Source organism: Phaethon aethereus, assembly GCF_964289735.1.
Source record: "Phaethon aethereus genome assembly, chromosome: 12".
In the NCBI taxonomy this organism is placed as follows: domain Eukaryota; kingdom Metazoa; phylum Chordata; class Aves; order Phaethontiformes; family Phaethontidae; genus Phaethon; species Phaethon aethereus.
Window position 1 is genome coordinate 13,315,669 of NC_138588.1, and position 26,274 is coordinate 13,341,942.

The 26,274-nt window shown below is 34.7% G+C and overlaps 1 protein-coding gene across 1 annotated transcript; it reads left to right on the forward strand.

The window, feature by feature from the left end:
• Window positions 1-730: 730 nt before the first annotated feature.
• On the forward strand, window positions 731-16,064 carry CYP19A1 (cytochrome P450 family 19 subfamily A member 1; the record flags this gene model as incomplete). Its single annotated transcript, XM_082005159.1, has 9 exons — window positions 731-1,104; window positions 2,784-2,934; window positions 5,425-5,579; window positions 7,424-7,600; window positions 8,323-8,437; window positions 10,304-10,418; window positions 11,058-11,220; window positions 12,626-12,867; window positions 15,813-16,064. The coding sequence occupies exons 1-9, from the start codon at window positions 960-962 to the stop codon at window positions 16,062-16,064; spliced, it is 1,515 nt and encodes a 504-aa protein (XP_081861285.1). The 5' UTR covers window positions 731-959.
• Window positions 16,065-26,274: the final 10,210 nt, after the last annotated feature.

Consider the following 26,274-nt stretch of genomic DNA (forward strand, 5'->3'; position numbering starts at 1 on the left):
TTGTCAGAGCAGGATTAAGAAAGTGTTTTATTAATATATTATTTTGCAGATGCAAGCAGTATCTTTCATTGGCTATGTGAGTTCTCATTCATAGAATAACATTTTCCTTCTCGGGTAGAATCACGTCTCGTATTTTATGACTTAAAGTCAAAAACATGCAAAACAACTTTGAAGGAATCCTTCTACTCCCCCTGTGTATAACAGACCTGTCCTTTGCTTGGTTTTTCTTTCCTGAGCCAAGTGCCGGTTACCACCTGAGAAAAAAATACGGTACCAGACAATCCACGATCCTGTTTGTTATGGCATGCACTGTATTTTTCAAAGTATTTAATGGAAGAACCATAAAGAAATTAAATGCATTATACTACACTTGAAGGTTGACAATAAAAAAAAAAACCATAATACATTGTTTCAAACAAAAACCTGGCGTACACTCCATCTGCATCATGAAAAACTAACCTAGTTATTCTGGAAATTCAAGGACTCTGGCACTACAAGCACTCAGGAAGGAAAAAGGCTATGTAACAGAGATAAAAGCTTGCAAGTGAACACATTCAATGCTTCCACGTGTGCTGAAAGTTTAATTTCTTGTGTTTTGGTTAGCAATTTACAAGGAGTAAACCTCAGTGTTGGCCAGCCAAGTCAGTATCAGAGATAAGGGGTCTGTCAGCCAAAGTATCCAAAACTATGCTTCAATATCAAGGTCAGAAAAGCTTTGTTATTTCCAAGCAAAGAGAGTGTCTGCTGCGTGTCTGGTGCGATTTGTGATGTAGCTTGTCCTGGCAAGCAGTCCAGGCAGTCACTGTCATTATAAAATAAAGCTACCTCAAGAGCTAATTTGCTCATTTACAACACCTACAAAGGGGCTGAGAGGTACTGACTAAAGCTGAATATATCTCTGAGCTTTGAAAAACTCTTTCCCCTTTCTCTCTAAAGCAAAGCAGAATCCCTTGGAAAAGATGGTACTGGAAACTCTGAATCCAATGCACTACAACATCACCAGCCTAGTACCAGACACAATGCCAGTGGCTACAGTGCCCATACTCATTCTCATGTGCTTTCTGTTTCTAATATGGAATCATGAAGAAACTTCATCAATACCAGGTAAATTAACTTTAGCTATAGTATCACTTAAAAGCTGTCAGAGGTTTGGGGATTTTTGTTTCTCAAATTTAAGTAATGCTGAATGATGATTGTATAAGAGTCAGTTTAAATAACACAGCTTTTTAAAAATAACTGATAAAAGAAATCAGGCTCTATTTAACCTCGGGACTTCCATAATAAATGTGGCTTGGCTATATGAATAGATAACATTTAGTTTTCTGCTTTATTATGTATATGCTAGAAATATTTAATACCATTTTACAAACTCTAGATGTTCATATCTTCACGTGCATTAGAAACTTCTACTTTTTACATGGTTTAAGTTTAAAGCTTTCTAAATTGTCTTTATTAGAAACGAACTATTATCTAAGAAATTATTCAGATTTAAGTAGATTATAAATTTTTCTCTCCATGTTTGGCACTGAAGACCTTCCAGAACAGAGCAACCTCAAATGGTTTGCCTTTCAGAGGGCCCCTTCTGTAATGGTTTGGAGGCTTATGGTAGACATTACTGATTCAGCCTATTTTTCATTAGATGCAATACAATGACCTACTGCATGAATAAGAGGAGTGTACACTATCTCAAAGGTGTAGAAGAAGAATAATTCTAAACCAATGCAGTAGCACCTGAATGAAATTCTGCGAAAAGATCCTTGCCAAACATCCTTCAATGTGCTAAAACTCTCTGAAAGTTAAAGAACAGGGGAAAGTATTCACAGAAGGTTATGCATTCTATTTGAATGCTTGACTGGATCAACAAGAAGATAGAACTAAATTAATATGCTTTAAGTTCACAGGTATTTAAAAATCTGGGTTCTTGCGATTCCTATTAGTAAACGGTGGAGCTGTACGCAACTTTTACATTTTTAAACAGTATACAAAAGTGTTGTAAGTACTTAATTTGTTTTGTTTTATGGAGTTAGATGTATGGTTTACAGACAAAAGGGGCAAATTAAGCCTTCCCTGAAGAAGGAAACTTCCTTTTAAAAGTAATTAAAGGCAAATTCTCTCCTGCTGTCTTCACTTTCTACTGTTTGTTGTAAGGGGGAAATTTGGTGCTGAGTGGAAGGATTTAGTTGAGAAATTTGTTGACTAAATGCTTATTAATCCATTCTTAGCTCCTATTTAAGCACGTTTTCAGAAGTTCACAGCAGTAAAGTACTTTTTCCTTTAAATATCCATTTTCTCACTCTAGTATTAGTGACTTTAAGAGAAATGTAATTAATTACATTTAACAACATCAAAAGGATATTGACTTTTGTAGGTGTCACTATGACACTTCAACACAAAATCACTCAAAAGATTTGTTAAAATCACAGTTTGATAAACCATATGCATTTTTTCTAGATCATTTCTTCTTTCTGATATCTAGCCATTGTCCCTCCAAATGTCAGACATCTCAAAGCAGCAGTTTGAAGTTGTACAAACATGTAATGAATGTAGTTTGTTGTATATACATTGTATGGACTATAGGCTTCCATAGATAATAAGTGAGGCTTCAGCAACATAGATGCAAGTTTCTCCAAGACAAAACATCAGAATGGGATTGTATATGGGAACTGCCCAATGCAGACCTTCACTGTCATGTTAAAAAGCTCCTTTGAAAAGGGTGATGCTCAGAGGTGTATTCTTATCAGTGACCACTGCTGAGACCAAACTTTTCTTACCCTATTTCTTAGGGCCAGGATACTGTATGGGAATCGGTCCCCTCATTTCACATGGGAGATTTCTCTGGATGGGAGTAGGTAATGCCTGCAACTACTACAATAAGGCATACGGAGAATTTGTGAGAGTTTGGATCAGCGGTGAAGAAACATTTATAATTAGCAAGTAAATCCTTATTTTCTATCCTTAATAACATGAAGACCTTTTTAATATTTTAACAATCTCTTTGCTACCTTTTTCTAAAGTAGAATTGAAGTTAATATTTTCAAAAATGATCCTAACAGAAACCTTTTCACAGACCTTTTTTCTAATCTTTTGTTTCTTTTAAGACACTACTATTGAAGTCCATGTGAATTCTCTCATTTTCTGTGTGGAAAGGAAGATTAAGCATGTGGCTTAATCCTAAAAGGTGTTTACCGTCTCTTTTACTACTCTATTTAATGTTAGGATTACAAACTATACAGGAACCTAGAATGACTACAATGCAGAATTAAGCCAAATGTCAGTTTCTCATGTTCTTAAGTTTCTCCTTAAAATGGAAGTACTGCTTGAAGATTACGGCTCTAATTCAGCAAGTTAAACAAACAAATGCAGTGTTATAGGATTATGAGTAATTCCATTCCAATCAATGGGATTACTCACAGACTTCAATTATTAAACATAATGCTAAAAAGCGGTCTTATGAATTATGCCATGAAAAAAAAGTAGTAAAATGTTTACCCTGTGTAATCAATAAAGAATCAAAACCTTTTTATTAGCAATATCAATCAATCCATACTCAGCTTTCATTATGTAAAAGTTGTTGAAAGACAACAGAGTATAGCAGACTATCACAGGATTTGTGAAGTCAACTTCATCTCTGGTTTTACCTCTGTAAAAAGAGGTAATCATGACAGGAAAACTGTTTACATTCCTATCCTACATAGCTGTTATGAATATCAACTAATGTGCTATAATGTTTTGATAATGTAAAACAGTATGAACTCTTACAGCCGTCTTCCACTTTTTGTGCTCCCAATTCATCAGAAACAAATCAGGAGTGCTGATAATGCCACAGCTGCATCAGACTTCACAGTCAATACATCACTTCTCTTCAGACATTTTTTGCTTAAAAGTATATATAGAACTAGTATTTAACTGTTTTTTAAAAACAATAATGTAGAATAAAGTTTTCAGTGTATTATAAATTCACTGCAAAACTAAACATAATGTGAATTCTGTAAAAGTATACTATTTCCACCACCATCATCTGAATTTTTACCATCAAATCTAATCATACTGAGATGCTAATGCACAGAGGGAAGGACTTGCAGTCTCGGTTTCAACAGATATTATGTTTTGGAGGACTTCATTAAATAGTTTCAGAAGGAAAAATCTGCTTATCCAAGGTCATATATCAAAATTCTTCCTTAAAACATTATTATGCATCTCCCGTGCATATGTGTGGAATGGAAGGAAGACAAATGAGCCTCCTACACCTTTCCATTCCTGGGGACAGCTGTCATAATTCAACATTGTAGTTTCATGTTCATGAAACTACAGATTATATTCCTGGACATGCAAAAAACCTTTAAGGAAATGAGAAAAGGGAACAGATATGGGGAAGTGTAGGGAAGAGAGAATATGCTGAGTTCTTCAGAAAGCAGGACCTGCAGACACACTCGTCCCCTGTTTTTACTCAAATTCTTAATCCACGTTTGTCTATTTGTACCATATAGCATCCCACTGTTAACTTTACCTCTGGTCATGCAAAGCTATGGCAAAAAACAATCACTGCCAAAGTCAACATCAAAAGTCCCATTTACTTTGCCTGACTGAAAAAGATAAACTAACCCAGGTAAGAAGTCTGGGATTTGGTCCATAGAGTATGCCACATGGTAAAGGAAGTACCACATGGTTTCATTTCAATCTCTGTTACGATTTTCTTTTTGTTGGATTTCATTTGATCAGGTTTTCATCACGTCTGCATTTCTAAAATGCTAGCTCCCTCTAAAGGTAATTATATCTTAAAGCAATAATGCTGGTCACAACCTGTCTGCGAGCATGTGCAAATAAACCTTGTCAACTGTAAAAAGAATTATACATATCAGGGGTTTCCCTGACATTTCTGTTTATGAATATTTATCCCACACATCACCATATTATGATGCTGCATATTTAAATAATGCATGTGTATTTATGCTTTCTGTAGGTGTCTGGGAATGACCAAATAGCTACAAAAGTATAGCAGTAATTTAATACACGTCATGATGAAATTATCCACTGTCAAATATTTTACACCTCATCTTCTGAGATATCTGACATTGGTCGTTGCCCAAGTGTATCTTCTATATCTATGTGTATACACACTATTCAGATTAAAATCTTTTTATACACACTATTCAGATTAAAATCTTTTGGTAACCATTTGCATTAACTGAAAAATATTTTTAAATCTGAATACATTATTGCTCTCATTCTGAAGGCATTTATCATCAAGTTTTTTATTAGGGAAAAAGAACAGTATTTAATGTCAAGATTGTACTTCCTGCTAAGTTGGGAATGCAAGCCAGCACTTCAGAGCAACTATAAAACATCAGAATAAAAATTCTGTGTACAATCTATGAAACAATATTTTTGTTTTGGGCTTTTTTGTCTCCCTCTTTTTTTTCCCAGATCCTCAAGCGTGTTCCATGTAATGAAACATTGGCATTATGTTTCTCGATTTGGGAGCAAGCTTGGATTACAGTGCATTGGCATGTATGAAAATGGGATCATATTTAATAACAACCCAACACACTGGAAAGAAATTCGACCCTTTTTCACCAAAGGTAAATCAGAATACATTAAATACATCCTATCGCTGTAGTACAGAGTCTGTCTTTTCTGAAATGCTGTTTGTCCTTTACATACTTAAATTACGGAAATCAGTTCTCTTTCTATATCCTATAGAAATATTTCATTGCACATGTTCTTTCATGCTTATCCTGCTTAGTATGTTATTTGAAATGGTTCTGAAGTAGTTTTGAAGAGTCTTAATTTCATCCAATTAAAACAAAATTATATAGAGCCCATAAGCCATGTTTTTAAATGCTTCTACAAGTCCAGCATTTAAATTAGCTCAACTGGCACTTCCATAAATGTAGTTGGCTGTTCCTATCCCAGCCTCCACTGAATTCAAAGACTTTTCTGTCTTGTTCTAACAAGGGGTGGGGGGAAGCTTTAGTTTTGAACTTAATTTAGAAGGTCCGCACAGCAGAACTACTTATTAATCCCTTTAATATGCTAGGAATCAATGTAGTAACAGAGAAGAAGATTGAAGTAATTAATATCACTAGGTTGAAATCAAATAGGAAATTACAGAAACTCCAGTATTACTATGAGTCTGCAATTTTTTAATTCACCTTTTTCCACAAATTGAAAATTTTCAGCATTTGCATATTGTTAGAATTAGCTACTTCCAATCATCTTACAGCCTTCCTAATAAAACTGCCACACTTCTTGTTCTGCAACTTCCACAGTTCAGAAAATATTCTCACCAGCTGAGACTGCAGTAGTTTATGAAAATTAAAGCAGCACATAAAAGAAATTAATTATCTGCTGGTTTAAATTTTCTGTACTATTTTGTTGATACATCTGTGCTCCTATATGAAACTTGGACCTTTGGTTTTAAAAAAAACTAAAAATATAAAATTTTAAATTTAAAATTAATTTTAAAAAATTAAAAAAAAACACCTTTGTACTGGCTGAAGATAGCAGGAAAGTTTTTCTTTATTTTTCTACTTATTCCTAGAACTACCAGTTCTCACTAATTACAAAACAGACCTCCTCTCATCTCAGTTACAAACATACAATCTCTCTCAAGGTGTATTTGAAACAATAATGTCCTTGAGGCAATTACAGCAATTCTTGTATGGAAAAGTAATTTAAATAGAGCACTTAAGGCAAGATTTCCAAAGTCATTAAAAAATTATCTGAATCCATTCCAGCTGGAGCCTATCAAAAATCCCACTCAATTACATAGCAACAGAATTGACCACAGCTTTTGGGTGCTTTTGAATTCTTAAAATGCAATAAATCCATCATGACACTATGTCCACTGTTCACAGGTGGACAGACTAAGGTAGGCTGACACACAGCATACTGCCAGGCTAGGCTTCAGTACATCTACAGTGACATTACAGGTTGCCAGCAGCTTACTGCATGGCTCCCATGCTGTTTAAGAGCACCCAGGAGTTATGTTTTCAGAAATTCCCATCATCCTCCCCATGAATCCTCAAACTATCTTCCCTGCTCAGTGTCACTGCAAGCAAATGAGGCAGGACATTGATGGTACCTGTAATGGCGATGAGGATATGGATACCCTCCCACACAGAAAGGTAGCACAAATCAAGTATCTTTCCTTAACATGGTATGAACCTAGCATAAAATTTGTGTCTGAGCCACAAAGTGGCTGCATACAAGGAAAGTTTGGCCTTTGAGTTCATTGCCATTTTAACTCAAAATGCTTACATTTTTCTTTCAAAAGATAAATCAGTAAGTTTCAGAACGATTTTATACCAGTCATTCACATAATAATGTTTTATATTTTATTGACACCATTATCACCAACTGATGTTATAAATAAGGTACGAAAGTTAACCGATCTTTTGACCATTTTGCACATATATTTCAGCTCTGTCTGGTCCTGGTCTCGTGCGTATGATAGCAATTTGTGTTGAATCAACAATTGATCACCTGGACAAACTAGAGGAAGTAACCACTGAAGCAGGAAACATCAATGTGTTGAATCTTATGAGACGGATCATGCTTGACACATCTAATAAGCTTTTTCTTGGGATCCCTTTGGATGGTACTAACAGCTTCATTTTTATACCTTATAATGGATCTAAAGTGCATGTCCAAGGAAAACTCATTGACATCACTCAGCAGCTTTGTTTCAGAAAACAGAGCGAGAACAGACTCTTACTTCACTATGTAATTTACTGAAATTGATTTATGAGTGGTTTTAGTTATGAAAGAGAATTTTATACAACCAAAAATATACATGTAGTTTCTCACACTCACCTTAGTAAATAGTACCATTTAAAGAGATTTTTATGCACTGAGTTGGTACAATCCCAATATTCTATGCATGTAAGATTCAGAAATCTTTCCACCAAAACTAAAAGATTGCCTTGAAAAGTTCACCTCAGTTTGTCTTCTGTGGTTTTTTTATCCTCAAAACTGTATGACAGAAATAACATTATCATGATGTATAAATTAACGCACTTAAATATGCTGCAAGAGTTCTACCTCTGCTCTCCTGTGGGAGACTGTTTGGCTGTGGTTGACAGACCACCATCTCCTTTTAGCTAGCTACCAAGAGTTTTTACAACTTTATACCTTTTCTACAGTGTGCTACAAATGTTTCCTAATGCTATCTACCACACATTAAAACCAATTGTTTATCAAATTCCCATTATCTTAGTTGGAGTAGTGAACAGGGCCTTATTACTAACTTTTCTGAAGCATTTGTTATTTGACTATTGAGGTTTATATTCTATACCGCTTTTTGTTAACATTTATTTTCAGAAAGTGCCATTGTACTTAAGATTCAGAACTACTTTGATGCTTGGCAAGCACTTTTATTAAAGCCCGACATCTTTTTTAAGATTTCTTGGCTGTGCAAGAAATACGAAGAGGCAGTGTAAGTATCAACAGTTTTATACATCATTTGCATGAGATTCTTTCTAAGGAGGAGATCTTCCTTGATAATTTTCTTTGCCTTTTAGAAAATAAACTGTGAAACTTTCAAAGGTGGATGGCTGAAGTCCTGTATCTGCAGACCCAAGATAGCAAGAGAAGATTTGCCACTGATGTTACAAGTGGCTGATCTCAGGGGATGATTTAAAGCCCTTGTCTATTCAGTCCTAATTTACTGACCAAAATATTAGTTAATGCCAGCTCAGATGTGAAACTAAATGGAAATCACTGGTTCAGTTCAAAGACAAGGAAAAGCCCCATCATATGGGGTGAAGTGACATTTGCTGCATAGTCGAGGACAGTCAAATAGTAGGTTACAGTTCATCAAAACAAGAAAACCCATCTATATTCATGGCACCATCCCAGCAGAAATAAACTTTGAGTCAACAGCTCATTTTTGAGTTAAAACTTGGTGCTCAGCATGATAATCCATTTCGAAGTTTCTTTTTCCCAAATAAGGAACAAATATGTTTTGCCATGTTCCTCTTTGCAAAAATACAAAATGCCTCTCTTTTTTAGAATCCTATTTGCTGTCTTCTGCCAAAAGAGGACTGGCTACAAAAACAACTGGCAATCAGTTTTGTGCATTTTTTGATTTGGATTCCATCTAGTGAGAGAAACTACCACTTATGAAGCACGTGTAATAAGTTGTTTTGATAGGGCTATGTAAAAAAAAGCTTTAAGGAAAAGATGGAGGTTCATCTAAAGTAATTGACAACTCCTATGAATGAGACAAGATTTACCTTCTATAACATTTGCTGGCTAGTTTTATTATGGCTCTAATTAGTGCTTTATCCTGTCACTCTAGTAACTAATAGATAACTGTGGTGGCCCAGTTATTACTGGAAAGCCCCTACAGACAAATATCAATGTTTCAAAAGCAATCCCATCAAAAAGGACTTAATAAATTTCTACTGGGGGGAAAACAAAAAAAAAAAAAAAAAAAGATTTCCAGACTTAAAGCAATGCAAAGAACAACCACAGGATATGACGACTTCTGACATTCTTCTGATGAAGTTGGCAAAAAGGACCATTTGCTATTTCAAATACATAAAAAATTTTATAAATAATGAGAACTTTACCAGGTTAGAAGTTTTAAATGCATTTAAAGTTTTAAATACATTTACCCCTACAAACCGAGTCAATTTTTCTATCCCAACAATAACAAACAAATGGAAAGCCTGAGAATTCCATTCAAAAACTTTTCAAAATACTTTTAAAAAAGAATTGCCTTCAGATCTATATCTAATTGAAAATCCCAAACAAAATTATATAAACTGTTAGACTTGGTTTTTTTCCCACCACTGAAATACAAACTGTCGACACAGTATTACTGACTATTTAAATATGAAAAATTTAGATCACTACCTTCAAGATAGTATAATTTTCCTAACATTTATCTACAGTTTTCTAACAATTGTCCATCATGTTCTCTAAGTTCATTTTATTCACTGATAAAATACAGTATAAAATAGAAGGAAATAAACAAATTCATTAGAAATGTTAATAAATCTTTAAAAACTCTATTCACTAATACGATATACAGACATATTTTCATCCTTTTCAGTCTATCCTATAAAAAGAGAATAAGATTTCAGTCCAAAGCAACAAGCAATTATTTAATAAGAAAATACACCTTCCCTTAGTATTATTGCTTTTGCAGAGAAATTGTAACCACTCTTAGGAATACTTCATTTCTGCCATTCTTAGATGGTTTTATTGGTATCATCTCTATGTTTCTAATACTATGCTAGTGTATACTAAAAGTCTGCAGATATTTATCAATATGTTGGATTTTTTCTGTTTTCAGCAAGGATCTGAAAGGAGCAATGGAAATCTTAATAGAACAGAAACGACAAAAGCTTTCCACTGTTGAGAAGTTGGATGAACACATGGACTTCGCATCCCAGTTGATTTTTGCACAGGTACTGGCAATGTACTCAAAATATGGCTAACTTTAACTTTTATAACATTCTCTTGTCACTAACACCACAGACTTTGCAACTTAAACTTCATGTATCTATGGTGTCATGACTTTCAGATAAAGGGATGCGGATTAGTTGGTTCTGGGGAGTCCCTAACAGTGATTCTGACATTGAATAGTTGCCTTTTCAGGAACAGGCACTTGTGTGATTTTTTTCCCTGGTTAACATCCTTAAAATCTTGCATCTACCCCTGAATGTCCTCCAGTCTTTCCCTAACCCCTGTATTTTATCTTGCTGTATTGCCTTTTGTTTGCAAAAGCTTCAAATGCTATCTTGTATAATCTCTGACAGCTCACAAACTCCGTAAGTAAAGGCAATAGCTCAGTAAGAATCTGAGCTAAGAACAAACTCTCACTTTTCTGTAAGATCCTACACACCCATAAAAACATATGTTTTCTGTTTTTCTCTGAAAGACAAAAAATAAATGCTATTTAGCACATGAGAGAGAAAGACTTTGAAGATTTTTACTTTTGTTTAAAGCAGATATTCTAGGTCCTTCTCATTCTACTGCTATAGGACCTTTGTTGGCATCAGCGGTCAGCAATAACCATTTTTCCTCAAAATTTCCATTTTTTTCAGAATAGAGGGGATCTGACTGCTGAGAACGTGAACCAGTGTGTGCTGGAGATGATGATTGCTGCTCCTGATACTCTGTCTGTGACTCTCTTCTTCATGCTAATATTGATTGCAGAGCACCCCACAGTGGAAGAGAAGATGATGAGAGAAATTGAAACTGTTATGGGTAACCAAGAGCTGAAAAGTCATTGATGTGGGAATGTAATTTTGCTTCAGCAGTGATCTAATTTCAGTTATTCAAAGGCTGAAAATTCTTAAGTATTTTCTCCTAACAGAAGCATTTGCTGTAAAATATATGAACTATTATATGTAAAAGATTTTATTCAAGATCAAAGAAGATACGCAATTTGTAAAATAAATTCAAATAAGAATCATCAGAATTTACAATATATCAGAAAGAATGCGCTATATTTGCTCCTCTCCAACAGCAGTACAAATCAGCACTCACCTCAAATTCCACTGAAACTATTTTCCATTCACCTTGTAATAGCAAAGGGGAGACTCATTTCAAATATTTCTAATGACCAATATTTCTCTGCGTATACATATAGAGCCTGTCTAAGTTTCACTATGATTGCAGAAGGGAAAGATTAGAGAAAATTAAAACTATAGTCTGCTGCCATCCATTTTGATATCAAACTGATCTCCTCTTTAAGTACTAATTACTAAGTACTCAAAACACAATCAAGATATTCCAAATTTGTATTCTTCCATTTCTCTAGACTTCATTCAAAGCCTGGCACTGAACCAATGTAGAAACTAATTTCATCCACTCTTTTTCAACATTTACTTCCAGTCAGTTAAACACGGGGAAGTGTATAACAAGTCCTTTACTCTTTTTGTAAGATACTTTTATTTTGTTGTCCTTGTGAGAATTGAGTACTCACTTATTCATCTTGCCTATCTCTTTCTGATAGCCTTGATTTCTAAGGCAGTAGAATGTTGTTGCGTGGATTTCCTTAAGCGAATGATCAGCTGGGGTAGCAAAGCTGCCTTTTATCTTTAAAACCGACCACTGCAGAGGTCAGCCTGTAGTTCTTTAACTTTGAAGCCACAAACAGTTTAAGTAAGGCTCCCAGTGGCAGTACATCATGGAGGGAAATTACTCATGGTAACTGAAAGAGGCCACACTAGGACCTAGCTGTCCATCCAGCCAAACCCAATCACACAGTGAAAATTAAAGGTCCCTACAAAGTTATCTCCCATCTACAAACTATTTCCAGATTCCGTTTGCTGTCAGCTCTCGGAAGATTTCTTTGTTGTGTCTTGTTACTCTGAGCCATACAAAAGTTGGGGAAGGACTTTCAGAGCTGTGTCACTGACAAGAACGCAGAACAAAGACTCATAAGGTATTAAGAAAAAGATAAGGTGAGAATATAATAAAGTAGGGTTCATGCTGATGAATATACCAGATTTCCCAAATGTGTAAAAGTACCTAAAACTCCTTAGAAGCTGTTGGATCCTTCCTACCATTTCAGGAATTGAGAGTCATCCAAAACTGTTTCGGTATTTGTACGATGAAGCTACTGAATTCATAACCAACTTCTTCACCATCTGTTTTATCCCTCAAGGTGACAGAGATATACAGAGTGATGACATGCCAAACTTAAAAATCGTGGAGAATTTTATTTATGAAAGCATGAGGTACCAGCCAGTTGTGGACTTGATCATGCGAAAAGCTTTACAAGATGATGTAATTGATGGCTATCCTGTGAAAAAGGGGACAAACATTATTCTCAATATCGGACGCATGCATAAGCTTGAATTCTTCCCAAAGCCAAATGAGTTTTCTCTTGAAAATTTTGAGAGAAATGTAAGTTTTCTATCATATTTCTTATAGGAAATTTGGTATTATTTATTGATAATGTATCTTTCTCTTATTTTGATCAGAACCTTTGTGACCATAAGACTGTTTTTCCTTTAAGTCACTACAGTTAGCTATACATCCTGTTTATTACTATTACTATTATTAAAGTTGGGCAGATAATTTTCCTATCAAAGTGCCTCTTAAAATAATTATGATATTGAAAACAAATGTTTTCCAGACATCTTAATTTTGATTGACAAATTTAATCAGGAATTTTTAAAGACACACGTAGCTCCCATTATATCTTCTGACACTGGACAAAACAAAGAGGCTTTAGGGAGCAAGCAGTACAACACAGAGCTGAGGACACGTGAGGATTCTCTGGGGAGGTCAAGTCGTATAGTAACTCCTGAGAGACTGAGAATCTACCACGCTTTTTTTTTTTTTTTTTAAAGTCCTAAATAAAAATAAACATCTTTTATAGACCAAAATGGAAATCCTAAGTTTTAACCAACTGAATACTGCAGATGTTGAGTAATTCAGTCACAGTTCAGCACAGCATTTCAATTTGTTAGAATATAACTCCCAAAAGAACTAGAATTTTCTTTAGTCTACATTACTGAGTCCTTTATCAAAAGCAATATGTAAGGTTTTTTTCCTACTGGTAATCCCCTGCTATTGTAAATCATCCTTCAGATTATTTACTTGCATTTAGACCTCTGCTCTTCTGATTACTGGTTAAACAAATTGTTTTGCAAAACTCTATTTGTTCAGCAGTAATAATCTGGAGAGATTAAAACTGTATTAAAAGAACATAGACTCATTCTATGGCATGTTTGACTCCCTGTTTTTGACTGTTAACCAGTACAGATGGAAGCAGACGATGTTGCTACCTATGTGACAGAGCACAAAATGTGAAATACTAGGGTTTGGTTATCACTCCTGTGAGGGAATTAGAAAGATCTCTAGAATAAATAGCCATGCAGGAGTGGAAGGTATAATCAACTTAGTTCTATGAAAGTAATCTCAACTGGAGAATATTAGCCTTACTATCATAGATGCATACATTTTCCTGGTATGCAAGCATTCTCTTGCATTTTCTAGTGGCTTGTCAAATATTAAGGTTGAATGGGGTTGAAGCTAAAGGGTTAACGTGTTCTACAGCTACCATAGTTGTCATTTTGTCTAACTAAAAAAGTTCGGAAATAATTATATTACTTGGCAAAACTTTTTTTGATGTTAGCAGCTGCATATATAAGCATCCACAGACAGTAATTTCAGTTTTAAGGAAAAAAATAATGACTCACTTTGATTCACCAAAAATGTGCTTACTAGTAAAAACACCTAAAGAAATAATTAAGAAAATAAAGAAACAAAAGATATGAACGTTCAAGCCAGAAACAAGCCTCTAAGTTTTACATTTTTCTTATGAAAAATCTAGGAGTACCATGTATGCCACACACAAAAATGAGCACTAACCCTGGTTAACATTTCTGAACTGCTGGTTGATTACCCATAGCAAACTCCGCACACAGTATTAAAAACAGATTAAAAAAAAGTCACTGTAGAAGATTCAAGAAGAGAGTGGTTAAGTTTATTGAAATAACTATTCACTGTGAATAGTTTCCATTTTGCCATCCATTATTTTCATTCTAAGTATTTCTATCAAAATGCATTTCATGCTTATTTTGTAAGTACACTTTGCTACTAAAAATATTTCCCCTTGACCAAATATTTAACCGCACATTTTCTATCTGACTTGATGCATTCTCCTTGCCACATAATTATTCTAGCAGGCACAATTTTCACACAGTTCTCACAAGTGAACAGCAATCCACACCATTATTTATTATAAGATAGCATTGTTAGAATCTAAACATTTTTCCATTTTCCCAGGCTCTGCATTTGCCATTGTGCTCTACTGCCAGCTGCTGTAATTGCTTTGTATTATAAACACTTGCATTTACGTATCATTTTTCAAAAAGTACAGCTCGGTTTATCTGAAAAAAATTTAAGCAGAAAACATTTTTTCAGTCTGAAAATGAAAAAAAAGGGACACTTTTTTCCTAGATAATATAAAAAGCAACCTTTTCTACTCTACTCTTGAGTTAAATAGTAAGTCAGAGCACATCTAATATCTTACTTTTTTAAAAGAAGGCTACAGAAATGAAGAAAAATAATTCATTTATAGCCAGACTTGCTTTTTCTTACTCATGACAAGTAAAAAAACCAAAGTTTGCACCTCATTAGCCATACTATTCATGCTGTTGTGACTGTTTTGGATAACTGATCTATTCAATGTCAATAAAAGTAGCAGAAACTGGCTGTGCATTCTTCAGCAGTTCTGGGATCCTGCATTTTCAGATTTTAATTTATAGGACAGGAGACAATCACTTTATAGGTGTTATCTGTCTATTGGATATCAAATAAAATTTTCAACATTACATTTTATGACAAATTGATTCTTAGGAACATTAGCTTTTTAATGATAATTGTATATTGCTTTATGATTATCTTTAGACAAGGCAGGCATCAGGCTCTATATCAGAAATTTATTTAGCTTTGTAATGAACATTTTCTGGAAACGTTTTTAAGTGAACTTTAATGTACATTGAAGAGTGAAAGCTTCACTCCATTTCACAGCTTGTGGTAAAATCCCTGTATTTCACAGGATGAACAGACTTAAGTACACGTGCAGAATTCAACTGCTTAACTTTACACTCCCTGCTATCGTAGCATTTAAAATGGCATACCTCCTGTAGGTGTCCCTGTATTTTGGGCTGACTTAGGTGGGAGGGCTGTTCAGTGTAAAGGAAAGAAGTAATTGCTCCCGAGAAATTCTTTCCACAAGTTTTTCAGAATATATTTACTACCAATTTCCATCATAACTTTGGCTACTTTTAATGAAGAAAAATTTGTCTTAAAGTTTATTCCTTATGTTATCTGTGCAGGTTCCTTCACGCTACTTCCAACCATTTGGATTTGGCCCTCGGGGCTGCGTAGGAAAGTTTATTGCCATGGTAATGATGAAAGCAATTCTGGTGACTCTTCTGAGACGGTGCAGAGTACAGACAATGAAAGGAAGAGGCCTAAACAACATCCAGAAAAACAATGACTTATCCATGCACCCAATAGAAAGACAACCTCTGCTGGAGATGGTTTTCACACCAAGAAGAAACACAAACAAAAATCAAGGTGACTAAAATGGATCAGCATCAGCATTAAGGTTACAGGACGCTCTCAGCCACAGCCACTAAGAAATACCCATCGTTCCTAGGTAAAGATATAGAGTAAAAGATTTTGTTGCCCCTAAATCATTATGGCTTCAGACGACAACTTGTTCTGCCTGCACGGCAGAACCAGATTCTGTCCACACCTTCAATGTAATAAAGTAAGACTAAAATGGCAAAATAGTTCTGTTGCTAGGTGATGCCACACTATATGCAGGATTCCTGGCTACTTTTTAAAACTATCAAGTTCCGATGAAGGTATGCCTTGCTTTTGAAACAGTGCAAGTTCACAGGTTTGGGGGTCAACAAAAGAGCATGCCTGAAGTGTTTAATTCCAGGACTACATGTGTGTCCCTTCCCGCACCTCCACGAAGTTGGACCTAGCAGTATTTAACTACTGTAAAAGCTCTCAGCTGTTTTTAAAAACATCTGAATAAATAATATTAAAGTTGATTTTAAGACTATGAAACAATTTTAAATATTTAGGACATATGTATGTTATTAAAAAATGTTTGTACAGTAAGTCATTCAAACTGTTTTCCTTACAGTGTTTTGCTGTCATATTAAACAGATACCAAAGACCTCCAGTGTCAGATAGATCTTGCTGATGGCAGTAATTTTCAGAGTACTAGGTAATATGACAGTTGAGATAATTTTTCTATGTTTTTAAAACCCAGCATCCTGCTACAGAGGATCTGTAGATGTCTTGGTACTGATCAGCTGAGAAAAAGGTAATGAATATGAAACATTACCACCAGTATTACATGGGAAGGAGGGCAACGCTCAGAACTCCACCTTATCTGGTTAACTGTAGAAATTTCCCACCTCATCCCAGTTTGGTGAAGAAGTTCAAATTCCCTCTAAGATGCCTAAGCAGTACCAAATCCTCTTTCAGTCTGGTTATACTTACACAAGTTTACTTCAGAGAGTAAGATTTGGAGTTGTTGCCCATATTCCCACACCACAGCAGAGGAGAAAGGCCCTCCCTAATTATCCATATAGCTCTTAATGCTTCTCCTGAAAGAGCGCTGGGCTGTATCCTGCTCTCAAGCATCTTTCTTCACTGAATTAAAGAGAATCAGTAGCATAAGAATAGAAACACTGGCTCAAGAGGTAGACTTTTTTCCTCGCCTGTTTTTTGTTTTGTTTTTTTTTTTTAAGGTAAAATGGGCTTCACTCATCTACTGAAGGTAAGATAGAAGTCTCATTGGGTAAATGCTCATGGTTTTGTAGTGGGAAAGGAGAAAGGTTCTGAAGTAAGAAGATTTCAAGAAAAATATTTTTTAATAGGTTTTTGCATACATACATTTTTATTTTAAATTAGGATTAGTTTTATACTTAGTCCTTAACAGGAAGGCTACATAACGATTCAAAATTTCTTGCTGAAAATGGACTTATCTTGAAATCTGTAGAATCTTGACATTCATTGATATCCCTACTAGCCTAATGATGAGCTGTTAGTTTCATCAAGAAGAAAAATACCTTCCTGGCTTAATAACAACATTCCTTGACAGAGACTTTCCATTTTCAGTAAGCTGGAGTTTTCATACTGTGTAAGCCAAAGAAAGGGGTTTTCCAGATAAAGTGCCTTGATAAAGCTAAACAAACCAGTACAATAGGCTTTATATTAACCTTTTCTTTCAAGTCACTTAAGCTATGAAAAGAAAAAAAGAAAAATTGTTTATGTCCTTACTTAGAAAATCTAGTTAAAATTAATTAATCTGTTCCCTCAGACTACTGCTCTCAGGTGCAGGTCCAGCAGAGGAAGATCTATCCTGTAGCATATAAAAACTGCATAAACCCAACAAATAAATGTGTTCCAGCTGAAGGGAATGAATTAGGTCAGGCTGGGACTGGTGACAAAGAAGAAGAGCTGCACAGTTAGGTCATTTCTCAAAACAGCACATAAATTTTCTAGAGTAATTAGAAAAAAATCAAACTTGAAAGCAGAATAATTTATTGTAGCTAGGTTACTTTTAAAGCTTTCTCCATAGCATTTGCATGGTACCCAAAAATGACAATAGTGAAGTGCAATCCCACATCACCTGTAAATACAGACAAAATTGGCATTTGAAGATGTACAGAAATAGGACTTCTGTTTTTTCAGTCATGAAGTGACATACTCATATGAACCTTTGGAATATCTAATGTAACCTCTATTACTACATTCTCTGTAGCCTTTAAACTAGGAAATTGTTAGAGCTGTTGGGAGAAGAAAAAAAAAAAAACCCTGCAAAAAAACTGATTAAATCTCATTCTTACTCGTTCTCTATCGTAAAACACCAAAAAGGGTACTTCAGTGGACATGCATTTCTCATTTGCATGAGAAAATTCATGAAGAAAAGAAAACCACTGACAGGTCTTTTTTCTTGCAGATAAACTACTATTTTATACACAGTATGCATCTTCACTTATTTCATACACAAAAACATTTTTATAGTGATAATTTACTCTCTGATTTTCCATCTTGTAATTATAGGTCTCTCCTGGAGTAAAATTTTTCACACAGTTGGAATTAATAAATTACTTCTATCACTCAAATTTTGAAATAATTATATGAAATCATGTAAATATATGGAAAATGCATGCTGCTCTGATTTCTTCAATGTATTATATATTGTTGAATTTGTAGGCTGGAATTTCAGAAACAAGATTACCATAATTATTCTATGGAATAAATAAGGCTGTTTCATTTACTTTTTGTAAGCAAACCTGCAGAATTATTTCCCATTGTATTTTAAGTATATTCTTTCTAATTTGCTTTGCACATAGTGTTTCTGGTCCTCAATTTCTGCAGTACTTAATTTTGTCCACATTTGGACAATAGCCCTGTTAATTAATCTGAGCTGTTAGCTAATCTGAGCCATTAGTTAATCTGAGCCCTGTTCTCCATATCTTTGTTATAGGTGTTATGCAGTGGTCTACTTGCATGAATATTTGCACGATAAAGGTCCATTTCCCCTCCTCATATACTCACATACGTTTGAGAACTGCAGCTGGTGAGGCAGTGCTTCAAAGCTTGCTGTGTGGATATAAACAGTTTAAAACCTTTTCAATGTATATATGCCATTGTACAAAACAGAGCTCTGATTTTAAATGGTGTTTTATTACCAGGTACTGTAAAATTTTAAGTGACTTTTAAAACCACAGTGTACTATCATCAAGTGACTATACCATTAATGTTCAATATATCAACATAGACCAAAACTTGAAGACTATGTTTCATACATCACTGTGATTATGGGCTGCTGACAGCGCGTATATCTGTTATGTTGTTAGAAAACAAAATAATCAAATAAAAGCTGTATGCACAAAAACAGGTTTTAAATTGTGTTTCATCATGTTTTCCGAATCAAAGAATCACAAAAAAGTATTTAAATGTATGAGTGTGTATGCATGCGTGAACTGATTATTAAGTATTAGATACAAGGATGAAATCTGGGATGTTCTAAGCTCAAATTTCCAACTGATTTCAGAGCATATAGTATCGCAAAGCTATTTTTAATAATAGTAAGAAAGAGAAATGAATTAATTCATACAAGACTGCTTGCGTAGGAATGCACTTTATTGAAGCTTTAAAAGAAGGGAGAAGAGGTAGTTTTTGGTGATTCTTAAGATAATAAGGATTTGTGGATGTAACAAAAAAGCTTGGCTTGATACAAAGGGCTCGGCTATCTGTGAGAAAGGTATCTATAGTAATAAAAAAAAAATTAAACAAAGCAAAGAATAAGCTGACTACATAGTTCAATCTAAGTTTCATCTCTTTTTCTACTCATATCATAATGGCATGACCAGTTCAGTTTGTATCTGTATAACTAATTTATTTCACTTTTAAATGAAAGCTTTCAGAATTACAATTCTTGCATTTGGCTAAATGACAGAAAACTGGAAGGTAGTAAATGGCACACACAAAAAAAAAAAGAAAAAAAACACAAGAATGCTTTAACATAGCTGCAAATAGATAGATTTGCAGCCACCTGATCACAAGACATTCCCAGTGAAAACATTTATCCTAGAATTTTGCAAGCCCTAGTAGTAATTTTCAAACGTTAACAACTGTCATTTTATTAGATTGTTCACTTCCTGCATTCTCCAATACAAGCTAGCATTATAGCCTCAGTTAATATCCCATTAAATTCAATTCTTAACTGTAAAATAAAATCTCAATTGAAAGTTTACAGCAGAAAGGAATGTATTACTCTTGGATAGAGGAAAAGAGTTAACATGATGGGCCAAATCTGCTCTGATCTATGGTGAAATAAATCCTTCTCTAGTCTAAGATGGGAATTTGCTGCTGACATACTCATTTTGAAGTGGCAGTTACACAGGACTTGAGAGGTTAAGACTGTTAGGGCTCAAAACATTACCTATCTACTATTATTGTAAGCCTTAAACTTTATGATATCCATTTATAACAGTATGCAAACCCAGCACTTTTATAAGGCCAACGTTTTCAAACACAGACCTTTAATTTTACAATGTAGGGAAGTACTCGATTCCACAGATCCAAACTACTGTAGCATTCAAATGCATCAATGCACTAAAAAAAAACATCCAGAACTGTCTTTTTTAGAATTATATAGTGTGAACTACAGTCACTCAAAAAAACCTACTGCTTTCATAAAGTGAGATGATGTTATGCTGTCCATATTTTTGCTATCATCTCTTTAGTTGCAGATTCACTATTTAGGTACAAATATAATTGAGAGGATCTATGAGTTAACATTGCACTCTGAGCAGGGTCCAGCAGATGGCATACACAGAAAATATATCCACGCAGCAAGAACTTCATGTGTCACCGAAGTCCCTGTTGACATACGAAGCTAAAAGCCAATAGACTTCTACGGTCTTCCTCAGGTATTAAACACTGCCTCAGGAAGAGTCATTCTAGAGTCATTGAAAGTGTAGAGGGGGAGAGAAAACTAACCACCAATAGCGTGGGCAGAATTTATTGGCATTATTCCAATTCTAATTGGAATAATGTTCTATTGGCATTAAAACATTATTTTCAAATATCACCTTTTACTAAAAGTGTTCTCCCAGTCTATTGGAGTGAAATCTGTATGTATCATTTGGCATCAAGACTAATAGAACCCTGCTTAGTATGTTTCAAAATTATTTCTGAGAAACTCTAAGGGTCTTCTGGTATTTTTAAGTATAATTTAGCTTAATTAATTTGATGCACTGATACTAACCCACTTTTTCTTAATATAATATTTTACCCTGTTACTTGGTTAATTTAATGTAGTGCCTCTATGGCACTCTTCCACAGTGCACAGTAGAACAGGAATCTCTAATGAAACATTAGAGTCTTTAAAGGAAAGTTAATTTTGTGTATTGATCCTTCAATCAGTAATGTAGGTCCCAATACTTCATGCAGCCTCACCACACTTCTGTAGTAGTTATGAACTTAACAGTCCAAGAATTGAGCAGGTTTCATAATAACTCTTTATTCTTTAAATAAATGCTGGTCAAAATCAAGACCAGCCAATTTAGCTGCAAAAAGGATATGTTTGGCAGAATGTGCACAACTCCCTTAAACTGTCTGATTAGAGCTGAAAATACCTCCCATCGTATTTCAATCATTTAATTCCTCTTCAGTTTTAGAAAAGCTGATTAGCATCTCACTCAATGCTTTATAAACTTATTCTTACCTTGTAATGATATGTAGATGGAGTTGAATTTCACTCTCCATTTAGCAGCCATTGAAAGATTCTTGGCAAGTAATTATAGACCAAAACAGCTATATTCAGAAACTGCACCTTCCAACACCTATACGCCTATTTGTATTTAATTCACCTTTTTTCATTCCAGCAAAATGTTAGAAGGTATTTTTCAGCATTAAACAATAGTTTAATAGTTAAAGACATGAGAAGAGTATAAATCAATATTATAACAACATTAAGCATGGTACTAACTGCATTAAGAAAATTGCCACTTCCATTTCAGAAAGCACATAATTAAATTTTGCAAAAGGATTAGATCCAGCTACTGAATGAATACTAAAGCAGCTGCAAATGGATCTTTTTCTGTTTGATGTGAAGTGTTCAAATGAAATTTCACCAGGTCAGATGTATAAATACAAGTAGAACTATATTTATTGATCTTGTCTTCCCTCTTACGTGAAGAATAATGCAAAGAAGATAAAATCATACTACAGAAACGTTATCAATCCCTTATATTACTTCATCTAAGGATCTCAAAGCGTGTTGTGAGTATCAATTAAGTCTTCAAAACAGAGCTGACTTGCTAAACCCATGCCCCAGAGAAAGGTTACAGTAAAAAACAACTTACTGTGTAGCTCAGGAACTAATTGCATGAGGGCCCCTTCACTCAAATGACAGTCTTTGGTCAAAACCCCAAGACACTAGGACTGTAATCCAGTTAAAATGCCTTTGCTTAGATGCCAGGATATATGGCCAGATTCTGCATCTATGAAGATGTATGCGTAGTGTGAGTAAATAAGATTATGTATACAGTAAATATTTCTCTAGCACTATGTAAATCATATGATCTAACAATTTAACCAAACGATAGCAGAGCAGGAAATATAAATGACAAGATCTGGTTAGAATGTACAGTAAAACTCAGGGATAGCAGAAAGTTGCAGATTGAAGAAAAATGAGAAGGTAAGCCACCTGTTACTGCAAAATGTGCACATGTGGCTCCACGGAACCTACAGGTAAAGATGACAACACCACCATCAGAAATAACACCTCCTGGTCAGAACCGGGGACACTAATGTCTTGTTGTGACACTCCAGCTAGGGAAGAACAGCCATCAACCTTGGGACTCCACACATAATCAAGATGCAAGGAGAACACTTCAAGAGGGAAATACACAGCTTGGTAAAAAGTAGCAGCTGTGGTTTTTTATTGCTGGCTTATTGTTATTAACTAGGTGAACAGTAAATTATTGACTCTATACTGTGTGTTTTCCTTCATTGCTGGCAAGTATCCTGCTTAAAATAACAAGTGCAAAAACCTTTGTGTTTTGTTGGTTGGTTTTTAAGCAGTTAGTTAAAATTATATCAAGGAATGACAACTCCCCATATTCAGTTCCAGCTACACACTAGAGTTCTTTGCCATAATGGGAGAATGTCACCTAGCAAATACAAAAGCTTGTTGAAATTCTCTTAAATCTCAATAGTTTATTATCTGTAATTTCTGAGAATTGCCATGGGAATTGTATCATGACCCAATAAAGGATAAATTGTTTTGGATAACTAAGTCTTACAGGGTTAAAAGGTTTTCATACAGCATTCTAGTACAAAACATTGGCATGAGATAGTGAGGCTTGTGATGCACAGGATGAGAAAATTTATGCAGACTACACAAAGACTACATACTCCCTAGTGAGTATTCTTTCCTGGGCTCTCTCCATGCTCTTTGGAAACTGCTCATCTTCAAAAGCCCTGTCAAAGAGCTCAAGTTTAGGAAGGCCAAGGCTCTGCAATTTAGCTACTACCACTAACAACAGAATCTGAGTTCAGGTAATTGTAAAAAAATAAGATAAACACACGAACCCACAACCCACCATATTTTGTGAAAGAGGGGGAAATGATGCAGTATGCAGTATTGATGTGCAGGAATAGGCTCCAAACATTATAACCTACCGAAAGCACAAGTTTGCATGTTCTTTCAAGTTGTTCAGCTACAGATCATCAATTTGTGAGCAGCTTAAAGCGTGATATTGGACCTACTTAAATTTCAAACCATTTATTGAATTTTATGTTTCAAGTCTGCTAACAAGACTGTTTCCACTCTTTTAATTAAATAATTAATTCCCGATTCTCCTCTGAGAAATCAAGGAGTTCGCTGTAGAACAGAGAGTAGGAACAAAGCATGAATAGAGTAATAGGAGATTAAATTAATCCAAAATGATGCTTCAGTATTTGGCTTCTTAAGAGGCTGATTAATTAGCATGGTGGTTTTGTGACACCACAGTCTTGTGGTGGTGCGTTTCCACACACCCACCCCCACACACACCCACCCACCCCTCACATCATACCTGGGCCGCTCTAAATTGCCTGCCAATTTTACTTCTGAAACATTAAGGCTCTACTTTGTGCCACAATCTGGCTTTGTGCACCAAATACAAACATTTTCTTCTTTTTTTTTTTTTTCAGTGATCATTCTATTGCAACACATATTTTACTATTTTATAACTACTTCTTATTTACAGTTTCATAGTGCTATTTCATTATACTAATAAATTCTTTTTCTATTGCATTTTAAAACCTTTCATTTACTTATCCATCCATTCTGCAGTAACATGACAAAATACAGCAACAACAACTTAACTGATTTATCAAGGGAGAAATTCTCCAAAGCAGACGCTTAGGGCACATACTGCACAGCATATACTCCTTGATCTCTTTTCTCCACTTATGAATGTCTGAAATAACATAAGCACTGTACTGAAGCCTTCTAAAGCAGTATGTTTTTATGCATAAAACTACACAAAACTAAAAGTTTTAATGCATGATTTGAGATAAATATAAGATCATGTGAAAGATGCAAAGCCATTTTATCCAGTGGATAAAACAAACAAAAAAGAATATTTAAACTTCTTCAATTCTTGGAGACTTAACTTCAGGTTAACATTTAGTGACGCATTTTTACAGGTTCCTGTAGTAGCCAGACATCTATATTAATCTCTGTTTAAAACTTAAAACATGTATCTAGAAAAATTAAGAATTTAATTAACACCTCTTAACAGCTATTTCTGAAATCACCGCGTGACCACAGATATGTTCTAACCCTTCAGAATAATTTGGCTTTGTAAACTCCAAATACCAGCAAAGACTAAAATGAAATAGCTAGATCTAAACTACTGTACTTCTTGAGCAAAAGGAATTGCTTCTCTTGAGAACCGGATGGACACCTGAACCCATCTGTTATCCTCTAGAAGGTGACAGAGCACCACATGGATGAAATATAGCCATCAAGAGTCATGCTTAGACAATATACTTCCCGAACAATCTTCAGTTTAATAATCCCTCAATAGTAAAAATGGCAAATAATAAATCTAGACTGTAAAGTTGGACCAACTGTACATTCAAAATTAAGTGTACAAGAGAAGCTACATCAAGACTTTTATAATTAATTCGGGAACAAATTCAGTCAGATCTATTTTAAGTCCCCAGCCTCCAATGCCTCTTTAGATTCAATTACCTTTTAAAGACAAACAACAAGAATAAAGCAAGTATTGCAAACTGGCTTAAATTATTTTTCAGACCAGGTTTCATATATTAATAGTAATGTTTTTGCCAAGTGGATATAGTATCTTTGGGCATAAAACAATGACTCACAAAAATAATTTTTTTTTGTGTAGACTAATGCTTGTGCACATTATATACAGCCGATAAGCAGAGTTGTCCATGACAACTATATTGTTAGCTTATTATTAAAGAATATCAAAGGACTGATTATTATGGGGTGGTGATTATATTAAGTGGGCATATGTATATAAAAGGTTGTATGCTTTTTATTTACCCATTACAGTCAATGGCAAAACCCCATCAGACTTCACTGGATGCTTGGTCAGGACACTCACAACAAAAATACTTTTTTGAAAACAAAACTTTCCCCACTTGCTTTTGCACACACACTGAAAAAAACCACACCACATGGTCTAAAAAAAAATGTTTTAAAAGGTGCAGCAATATTTTTGCCTCACAACAGGCAAACCAGATTATCTAAGACTTTTTAAAATTAAATACATCCAAGATGTAAGTAAAAAAGCAATACAAAAGCCTAAAACAAAACAAACACCAATAAACCCCGAAAAAAGCCAGGTTTTTACCTCTTCCTTAAAAATGTAATTGAAGTACAAGTCAGTACTCAAAACAGGTAATATTATTTTATATAAAGTTTTAAATGTTTTGATGCCTACTATCTGTGAGAAGAAAGAGAGAAAACAGGAAGACTGGTTTTGCATTGCTCCAGTGTGGTAATATTGCATGCTGGACCTCATTCAGTTCCAGTTGCTGCTCTCTCTGAGGAATTGAAACCTCTAGTTTTTGAACAGGATAAAGAGAATGACAGCGTGAAATTAAGAACTTTCCTTGGTGCTTTTTTGTTGGTTGATTGGTTCTTTTTCAATCTGTGCAGCAAAAGTTCAACTAGCCTATGGACAAGGCAAGATTTATTGTTGTAAAAGCAGTTATGCAAAGTCAAAC